A 10,546-nucleotide genomic window follows, 5' to 3' on the forward strand; every position below is an offset into this window, starting at 1 on the left:
TTACAGCCACCACTCTGCTTGAAAATATGGAGAGTGGTACACAGTAATGTGTTGTATTTGCTCCAAACATAACACTTTTTTTTATTCAGGACAAAAAAGTTATTTGCCGTGCAACATTTTAACTTTAGTGCCTTGTTGCAAACAGGATGCATGTTTTGAAATATTTTTTATTCTGTACAAACTTCCTTCTTTTCACTCTGTCATTTAGGTTAGTATTGTGGAGTAACTACAATGTTGTTGATCCATCCTCATTTTTCTCCTATCACAACCATTAAACTAACTGTTTTAAAGTCACCATTGGCCTCATGGTGAAATCTGAGTGGTTTCCTTCCTCTCCAGCAACTGAGTTAGGAAGGACGCCTGTATCTTTGTAGTGACTGGGTGTATTGATACACCATCCAAAGTGTAATTAATAACTTCACTAGGCTCAAAGGGATATTCAATGTTTACTTTTTATTTTTTACCCATCTACCAATAGGTGCCATTCTTTGCGAGGCACTGAAAAACCTCCCCTGGTCTTTGTGGTTGAATCTGTGTTTGAAATGTACTGCTCGACTGAGGGACCTTACAGATAATTGTATATGTCGAGTACAGAGATGAGGTAGTCATTCAAAAAATGTTGTTAAACACTATTGCACACAGAGTGAGACCATGCAACTTATTGTTTTTTGCTTAACACGTTTTTACTCCTGAAACTATTTAGGCTTTCCATAACAAAGGGTTAAATACTTATTGACTCAAGACATTTGAGCTTTTAATTTTAAATTAAGTAGTAAAAAATTCTACATACATAATTCCACTTTGACATTACGGGGTGTGGACCAGAAAAAAAAAGTGCAATCCATTTTAAATTCAGGCTGTGACACAATAACATGTGGAACAAGTCAAGGGGTGTGAATGCTTTCTGAAAGCACTATACATTTGGGAAGTATTCAGACCCCTTGACCTTTTCCACATTTTGTTACGTTACAGCCTTATTCTAAAATTGATTAAATAGTCCCCCCCCCCCCCTCATCAATCTACACACAATACACAATAATGACAAAGCAAAAAGTATTTTTGACAATTTTGTAAACTTATTCGAAATAAAAAATACTGAGTACTTGAAACCGCTATTGCAGTGATTACAGGTCCTTAGCGCTTTGGTTTCATCTTTCTCCTCAATCCAGACTAGTCTCCCAGTCCCTGGGAATCACATTTTTATTTGGCCCCCGACAGCTGTACCCCAGTTTGGGAATACCTGCTCTGGAGTGATGAATCATGTTTCACCATCTGGCAGTCCGACGGACAAATCTAGATTTGGCAGATGCCAGGAGAACACTACCAGCCCCCATAGTGGCAATTGTAAAGAACGGAAATCTGTCTTTCTGTTTTCATTATTCCGGCTCCGAGACAGACTGACACACAACATCAGGAGATTTAGGCTCCTCTTTCTAATAATAGTTCTGTGGTTGAGAGAAAATACACTGGCCTGTATGTTCCAATGGAAGGGCGTTTGTAGTTTCTGTGCTGTAAACACTACTCAGCTCAAATTAAAGGATTAGCTAATTCCATGTTTGTCAAATATGGAGTAAATGTTTGTCAAGACGGGAATATGGTCTCAGCTTGACTCAATGTCACAGGGTGGGGTCTGAACCCAAGTCTCCCACAGGGAGAACCAGGCATCTTAACCATTAGCCCAATAGGAAATGCACTCTTGGCCAAAGGGTGACAGTAGCTATGTTTCAATTAACTTGTCTAGTATTTTTTTTTTTTTTTTATCTACATTAATTATGGCTGCAAGCCCTATATCGGGATGAATATGAAAATAGATGTGACAATTGCCTGCTAGGGTGTTTCCATTTAACCATCTTCTGTGGATAAAAATACAAACAAGTAACAAACTGTAGTGACCCTATGTTTAAAAACGAGGATATCGTTATAACGAGGATATTTGCCACTTCAGCATGCTTTTGTCACACAGTCGATACCACTCGAGGGTACGGACCAGAAGGTTGCGGGTTCAGACCACCTGCGGGATCGTCTGAGACCAGCCTCCCTTGTGTGTATGGAATATTTCTGGGATCTTTTATTTCAACGGTGACTTTAAGACAGCTACAGAGTTGAATGGCTGTTATGCTGTTCTCCGTATGCGTCACTGTGCATATTTTGACAGCAAGATAAACCCCTTCACATCAACAACCCTCAAAGCGTGAACTCCATGTTCCCAAGATGTGAGTTGAAAGAGCGTGAAACTGAAACGCAAAGACAATAATGTCTGCATCAGACAATCTGTCCTAAAATACAAACTAGATATGAACGTAACCTGATATTTTGCCCACACTGACAACTAGCAAAAGCTAAGCTAACATACGGTAGCAATTAAGCTAGTGCTGTACATCTATCCCACAAATAATGCTCTGAAACGAAAGGTATATGAAAAAGGAATGAAAATACTCCGTGACAACTTTTCCTAAGGTATACAACGTAAAGGATGGATGAATATTGTAAGCAGACAAATGAAACGGAGCACTCTAAGCTCTACACGAGGCAACAATGACCAACGTCCTCCTAACAGGTCACATGACGGGTCATTTTCTAGCTAAAGGAAAATACTCCACATCAACACTAGGGGGAGCCAAATTCAAGGTAAGGAATATAGGTAAGTTTTAGAACAAGAACAGAACAGCTATGATAGGAACAAAAATGAGGATGGATCAACAACATTGTGGTTACGTCACAATACTAACCTAATTGACACGATGAAAAGAAGGACACCTGTACATTAAAATATTCTAAATCATGCATCCTGTTTGCAATAATGCACTGAAGTAAAACTGCAGAAAAATGTGCAAAGAAATTACATTTATGTCCTGAATATAAAGCATTATGTTTGGGGCAAACACAACACATCACTGAGTACCACTTCATATTTTCAAGCATGGTGGTGGCTGCATCATGTTATGGGTATGCTTGTCATCAACAAGGACTAGTGAGTTAATGATAAAAAAAAACAGAATAGAGCTAAGCAAAAGGCTAAATCCTAGAGGGAAACCTGGTTCTATCAGGAATCAAGATAAGACCCAAGTGCAGACTGTGTGAAGTAACAATGTTTATTGTAACCACAGGGGCAGAGGTTGGTAATCCAGAAGTGGAGCAAAGGTACAGGATGGCAGGCAGGCTCAGGCAGAGTGGTCAGGCAGGTGGGGTCAGGACAGTCAAGGGTCAAAAACCAGGAGGATGAGAAGAAAAAAAGGACTGGTAAAAAACAGGAGCAGAGACTCGAACAAACAAGACGAACTAGCACAGACAGAAAACACAGAAAACACAATACCCAGAAAATAAGTGGGGAAGATGGGCGACACCTGGAAGGGGTGGAGACAAGCACAAGGTGAAACAGATCACCAAGGTGAAACAGATCAGGGCGTGACAGTACCCCCCCCCCCCCCCACAGGGACGCCAACTGGCGTTACACCTGGACAGATAACTGATTGACTGGCAGATTATTGCTCCCACACCGCCGTGGCCCAGGCGAGTGCCCTCCCGTGGCCCAGGCGAGTGCCCTCCCGTGGCCCAGGCGAGTGCCCTCCCGTGGCCCAGGCGAGTGCCCTCCCGTGGCCCAGGCGAGTGCCCTCCCGTGGCCCAGGCGAGTGCCCTCCCGTGGCCCAGGCGAGTGCCCTCCCGTGGCCCAGGCGAGTGCCCTCCCGTGGCCCAGGCGAGTGCCCTCCCGTGGCCCAGGCGAGTGCCCTCCCGGACAACAGCGTAATGATGTACACTATCCTCGAGCGGTCCGAGGGGAACGAAGAAGGCTGCAGCTCGAAAACGAGGATGCACTGGGAAAGAAAGGCCCGGCAGGTTCTGGGATCGCCATCGTAGCGCTCCCGGGGAGGTATGCGGGGTTCCCGGGAAGCCGGGATGACGACGCTGCTACCAGCTGGGTTACAAAGGGGGCTGGGAGGATACCGTCGTGGTAGGCTTCCTAGTAGACAACCCACGGAATTGCTCTCGCAATGCGTCCAAGGTTAGGTCGTAACGTTCGGACACGGCCTGGAACCCTTCCATCAGACCGCGAAGCAACTCCTCGTGCCTACCGACGAGGGCTCCTTGGGAGGAGATGTGGTTGCGGAGCTGGTCCAAGTTTGCTGGGTCAGTCATTGGCCAATTCGTACTATCAGGAATCAAGGTAAGACTCAAGTGCAGACTGTGTGAAGTAACAATTTTTATTGTAACAACAGGGGCAGGCAAACGACAGGTCAAGACAGGCAGGGGTCGATAATCCAGAGTAGAGGTCAAGGTAGAGGACGGCAGGCAGCCTCAGGTAAGGTAGAGGTGTGTAATACAGTGGTGGAGCAAAGGTACAGGACGGCAGGCAGGCTCGGGGTCAGGGACAGGCAGAGAGGTCAGGCAGGCAAGTACAATGTCAGGACAGTCAAGGGTCAAAAACCAGGAGGACGAGGAAAAAAAGAGACTGGAAAAACAGGAGAAGAGACAAAACGCTGGTTGACTTGAAGAAACAAGACGAACAGACAGAAAACAGGTATAAATACCCAGAAGTTAAGTGGGGAAAACGCCTGGAAGGCGACACCTGGAAGGAGTGGAGACAAGCACAAGGGCAGGTGAAACAGGTCAGGGCGTGACAGGTTCAGTCTGCTTTCCAACAGACACTGGGAGACAAATTCCCCTTTCAGCAGGACAATAACTGTCACGCCCTGGCCTTAGTTATCTTTGTTTTTTTTATTATTTCAGTTAGGTCAGGGTGTCACATAGGGAAGGTATGCGTTTTTGTAGTGTGGTATGTGTATGGGGCAGTGTCTAGTGTAGTTGTCTAGGTAAGTCTATGGTTGCCTGAAGGGTTCTCAATAAGAGACAGCTGTCATTCATTGTCTCTGATTGGGAGCCATATTTAAGGCAGCCATAGGCATTAGGTTAATGTGGGTAATTGTCTATGTTGTACGTTTGTAGCTTGTGTGTGCACTTACGTCTATAGCTTCACGATCGTTTGTTGTTTTGTTTTGTAAAAGTGTTTGTTTCGTGTTTCGTCATCTTTAATAAAAGAAGATGTATTTCTCACACGGGGCGCCTTGGTCCTCTCTCTCACCCATAGACGGTCGTGACAATAACTTAAAACACAAATACTGTATAAAGTAAAGTTGCTTACTTAGATGACATTGAATGTTCCTGAGAGGCCTAGTTACAGGTTTGACTTAAATCGTCTTCAAAATCTATGACAAGATTTCAAAATGGCTTTCTAGCAATGATCAACAACCAACTTGACAAGAGCTTGAAGAATTTCTAAAAGAATAATGTGCTAATATGGGAGTTCGCTCTGGATAATTTGTAAGTCGCTCAATTTGTAAGTCGCTCTGGATAAGAGCGTCTGCTAAATGACTTAAATGTAAATGTAATATTGTGCAATCCAGATGTGCAAAGCTCCTTAGAGACTAACCCAGAAATACTCACAGCTGTAATCACTGCCAAAGGTGATTCTAACATGTATTGACTCTGGGGGTTAAATACGTATCTAATCAAGACATTAGTGTTTTTTTTTACAAAAGTTTGAATTTAGTAAAGGGGTGTGAATACTCTCTGAAGGCTCTGTACATACCTCATGAGCTTAGTTCAACAGTCTTAACCCAACATATACAGTGTCGTGAAAAAGTAATTGCCCCCCTAATTGAGATGTCTTGAAAGGACTTGAAACGAGCAGTTCACGCTTGAAAACCCAAAAATGTGGCTGAGTTAAAGCAGTTCCGCATGGAAGAGTGGGCCACTGTCGTGAGAGACTGATCAACAACTACAGAATATACTTTTTCAAGGCACTGTAAGCTTGCTTTACTCCAATGTTAGTAAAAAATATATATATAATTGTAAACAAATACTGTACAACTATATGACAAGGTTACAACTATATTTTTTGATCTCGTGAATTGTATCTATAGCTACACCCCCATCCCTTAGCCATTTTACCCCCCAAAAAAGGTGGGCTCTTCTTTGTTATTGTTTGAACAGATTTCCCCTTTAAGAAACAATATTATGTTTCCTAGGAAACATGTCACCACAGGCACATCTGTGTGTAAACTGAATGAAAATACAAGATGTAAAGTGTTGATGCCATGTCTCATGAGCTCAAAAAAAAAAATCCAATACATTTTCCATAGCCACAATAAGCTTATTTCTCTCTAATTGTGTGCACAAATTTGTTTACATCCCTGTTAGTGTGCATTTCTCCTTTGCCAAGATAGTCGATCCACCTAACAGGTGTGGCATATCAAGACAGAATGATCATATAACATGTTTGGCTAAACTTTGATCATTGAGGTAGTAAATTAATGAAAGGAAATGAAAGAGACTGGGTTATGTTAGAAGTTAATGGTTCTCAGAAGAAAGAAGAAGGCATTGTGTGTTTGATGGAGGAGAGGAGATGTGCTGATACAGTAGATGAAAGAGGGGTTGAGGTCAGGAAGTGAGGACAGATTATCTTACAGTAAGAGAGTAATAAATGTTTGGTATCCTGTTACCCTCTTTGTTAGCTTCCTGTAGAGCCATAAAATGTAAGGATTGGAGAGAAAGAGGAGTGTCTTAATAAGTAGAATGAATATATAAACTGTGTCACGCCCAGACCCTCCCCTAGACTGTGTGCTGGTGCGCTCGGAGTTCGCACCTTAAGGGGGGGGTTATGTCACGCCCTGGCCTTAGTATTATTTGTTTTCTTTATTATTTTAGTTAGGTCAGGGTGTGACATGGGGAATGTTTGTGTTTTATAGGTTTTGGGTGGTTATATGGTAAAGGGGGTGTTGGGTGTAGTGTATGGGTTTGTGTTGAGTGCATGTGTCTAGCTGTGTCTATGTTGGTGTAGTTGTCTAGGAGAGTCTATGGTTACCTGAATGTGTTCCCAATTAGAGACAGCTGATTTCTGTTGTCTCTGATTGGGAGCCATATTTAGGGTAGCCATGGGCTTTCGTTTGATGTGGGTAATTGTCTATGTTATACGTTTGTAGCCTGTGTGTGCACTACGTTTGATTAGCTTCACGATCGTTTATTGTTTTGTTTAGTGTGTAAGTGTTTTTGTTTCGTTTTGCCTTCGTCATCAATAAAAGAGATGGCGTATTTTCCAAATGCTGCGTTTTGGTCCGTCAATCCTCCACACGATCGTGACAAACTGTGAAGTCTGAAATATTTTGCTGTCTGTTTTCAGCTGTACAGAACCTTTGGGGAAATTATTAAACTTGGTTAAAGCTTCTCTAATGTCCGTGAGTTATTTACTCTGAAAAAAAAAAGAACCTAACACAGTTGCACCTTGTGCTGTGGACACTAAAATCCCACTCTTGAATGTACAGTTTTATCCCAATGCCACAGATGTCTCAAATTTTGAGGTGGAAGGCTATTTCGCATGCTGACCGCAGGAATGTCCACCAGAGCTGTTCCCAGTCTCAATATGGTTGTTTTGTCCTGTTGCTATGCATCCGCTTTCAATATCAACTGTTTTCTTCTGTTTTGAAACGCAAAAAAAAAAAGTAACTTAAAAGAGTATTACTATTATCATTAATCAATGAAACGAGGTATTCAAGCAAACCATTCAGCGGACATCAGCTCACCATAGCTCAGTGACCTCTCCATGACCTGCTCCAGGAGCTGGTTCCTCAGGGAGAAGGTGTAGTTGACTGCCCCACCAGCCTGCATCACCAACTGGGTGCGGAGGGAGAGGAGCAGGCCCGGGGCCCTGGACGACTGGGTCACTGAGATGTTATGCGTGAGGTTATGGCCATTCGGGTCCAACCAGCGGACCTCTGGTTCTGGGTAACCTTCAGTCTCATAGAGGAAGGTCATGTAGGAGTGCTGGGCCTGGACTGTGAGGTGAGGCTCTGTGTAGAATGCTAGAGAGAGACAGAGAGAGAGTGGAGTGGGATAGAGAACAGACAGGCATTACATGAAGGGGGAAACAGGGGGACAAAGCAACCATTCATCTGTCAGTCCCCAAATCCAGGTGAGGTGAGGCTCTGTGTAGAGAGAGAGAGAGAGAGAGAGAGAGGAGTGGGATAGAGAGAGAGAGTGTAGTGGGATAGAGAACAGACAGGCATTACATGAAGGGGGAAACAGGGGGACAAAGCAACCATTCATCTGTCCGTCCCCGAATCCATGGGCCAGTCTAACCCTATTGACCCATTGTCACAACTACCGCCGAAGTTGGTGCCTCTCCTTGTTCGGGCAGCGTTCAGCGGTCGTCGTCAACCGGCTTTCTAGCTGCCTCCGATCTACGTTTTCTTTTTCCATTTGTTTTGTCTTGATTGTACACACCTGGTTCCCATGACCTTATACTAATTTTCCTATTTAACCCTCTGGTTCCTAATATGGTTTTGTGCGTGTTTGTTCCTTGTTGAGTGTTATTAGACTGCTGTGTTATGGTGTGTTTTTCCCTGCGTGGAATTTTATGGTTGTTTCTTTTCGAGTAAAGTATGTTATTCTACTCAGTTCTGTGTCCGGCGCCTGACTCCGTCCTCACCGCTGCACACTGACACTTGACACCCATCTAATTCTCAAGAAATGTGTTGCCTTCTTCTTCCAAATATCCCTCAGTAATCACTGATACCATATCATCTCTACAGTCAAATACAAATATATAGAAGAAGGTAATATCCACAAAGGCTACTTATTTCAATGGTAATATCCACAAAGGCTTTTCATTGTTTAGGCCATTCCTCTTTGGGACTTTCCAGGGAAGGGAGAGAAAAGTATAGAGAGAGGGAGAGAGAGAGGAGAGAGAGAGAGAGGAGGGAGGAGAGAGAGAGAGAAGAGCGAAAGAGAGGAGAGGAGAAGAGAGGAGAGGAGAGGAGAGAGAGAGAGAGAGAGAGAGAGGGAGAGGAGAGGAGAGGAGAGAGAGAGAGAGAGAGAGAGGAGAGAGAGAGAGAGAGGAGAGGAGAGGAGAGAGAGAGAGAGCGACAGCGAGAGAGAGGGAGGGTTAAGGGTCTGGACCGTGAAAGAGTTAAGAGTGCCCTTGAGGTTCCTGAAAGTCTTCATTCTGAATGTTTAACAATGTAAACAGCATTTGTGTAGATGAATGTCTCTTTCCTCTGTACCTGGTTTCAAAAAGAGCTGGGTAGCAAAACAACGAAAGGTTCACAATCCATGGCTCCAAAGCTGTCTAACTAGCTGAGCTACTCTGTAGCTAGAAAGTAGCTAGAAAGTAACCGAAAAACAAGTTGAGAAAAAAGTTGGTAAAATAAACATGTCTTAATATGTTCTGAGTCAATTTGTTTCTCTTGGCTTGAATGTAAAAGTTAAATTTGGTGATCCACAAAACAAATCTGTGACGGAACATTCAGTCAGTGAGTCAGGTCTCCATGGTATCCAGATACTCTTTCTGCTCTAGATGCCTTTAAACTACCGTAAAAACCCTTAAATGACGCCCTAACCTAAGGAAATTTAACACTAAACAGTATGTTCATTTAACATTGAAAGGTGTGGACCTGCATAGACACTGGACCAGTGTTAAATTTAACACACTCAGTGTTAGAATTTGCTGTGTGTGTGTGTGTGTGTGTGTGTGTGTGTGTGTGTGTGTGTGTGTGTGTGTGTGTGTGTGTGTGTGTGTGTGTGTGTGTGTGTGTGTGTGTGTGTGTGTGTGTGTGTGTGTGTGTGTGTGTGTGTGTGTGTGTGTGTGTTATGGTTATGTTATGATGCTTTTATTGCATCAAATGGTTGTTTTATTGCAACAGAATAAGGGAACGCTCATCTGTGTTCTACTGAGGATGGGCCTCTGGGAGATTTAACACTGACAGGAGATTTATGCTGTTTGGGTGATAAAGCCTAATGAGCATTCCAGAGCATGAGTTAATGTTTCTGTTCTATACCAGGGAGACATGACCCCAGGACCAAACTCTTTGTCTCTACACAATGACAACTGTATTTACAGAAGATACCGTCTACTGTGAATTATAGGTATCTTTCATACAAATCTTAACCTTGTGACCCATTCTGTACATGTTACGTCCGTCGTTGGAATGAGACCAAGGTGCAGCGTGGTAAGCGTGCATCTTTCTTTATTTAGATGAACACCAAAAAAAAACACCAAAAGATAAACGAACGTAACGTTCTGCAGGCTACACAGTAACTGTACAAAAACAAGATCCCACAAAATAAAGTGGGGAAACAGGCTGCCTAAGTATGATCCCCAATCATAGACAACGATAGACAGCTGCCTCTGATTGGGAACCACACTCGGCCAACAAAGAAATAGACAAACTAGAATGCCCACCCAAATCACACCCTGACCTAACCAAATAGAGAAATAAAAATGCTCTCTAAGGTCAGGGCGTGATAGTACATCTGTTGTTCGTCATGTAGGTTGAAAGGGGTGTATCTTTGCTATAAAATACCTTTGTACTTTTTGTCTCAGGCCTCTCAATGAATTATCTGGGGGTTCACTTTATATGTGTGTGTTGTATTGACCTGCTCCCTTATTAATAAGCAAATAAAGATTTAGTTTAAGTATAACTCTGACTTGTGTGACAAGTTTGTCTCTCCTCATTTGGATAGTAAAGAAATGAACCACCATGGTCACTGTGCGAGA

General features: G+C 43.2%; 1 protein-coding gene across 1 annotated transcript in view; it reads right to left on the reverse strand.

Moving 5' to 3' along the window:
• The window catches only part of LOC129830685 (CD276 antigen-like), a 36,292-nt gene that overhangs the window by 4,401 nt on the left and 21,345 nt on the right, over positions 1-10,546 (reverse strand). The window contains exon 3 of the mRNA XM_055893288.1: positions 7,575-7,853. Within this exon, the coding sequence (XP_055749263.1) occupies positions 7,575-7,853 (279 nt within the window). The remainder of the gene's footprint in view (positions 1-7,574; positions 7,854-10,546) is intronic.

The sequence above is a fragment of the Salvelinus fontinalis genome, chromosome 32, assembly GCF_029448725.1.
Source record: "Salvelinus fontinalis isolate EN_2023a chromosome 32, ASM2944872v1, whole genome shotgun sequence".
NCBI classification, from domain to species: Eukaryota; Metazoa; Chordata; class Actinopteri; order Salmoniformes; family Salmonidae; genus Salvelinus; species Salvelinus fontinalis.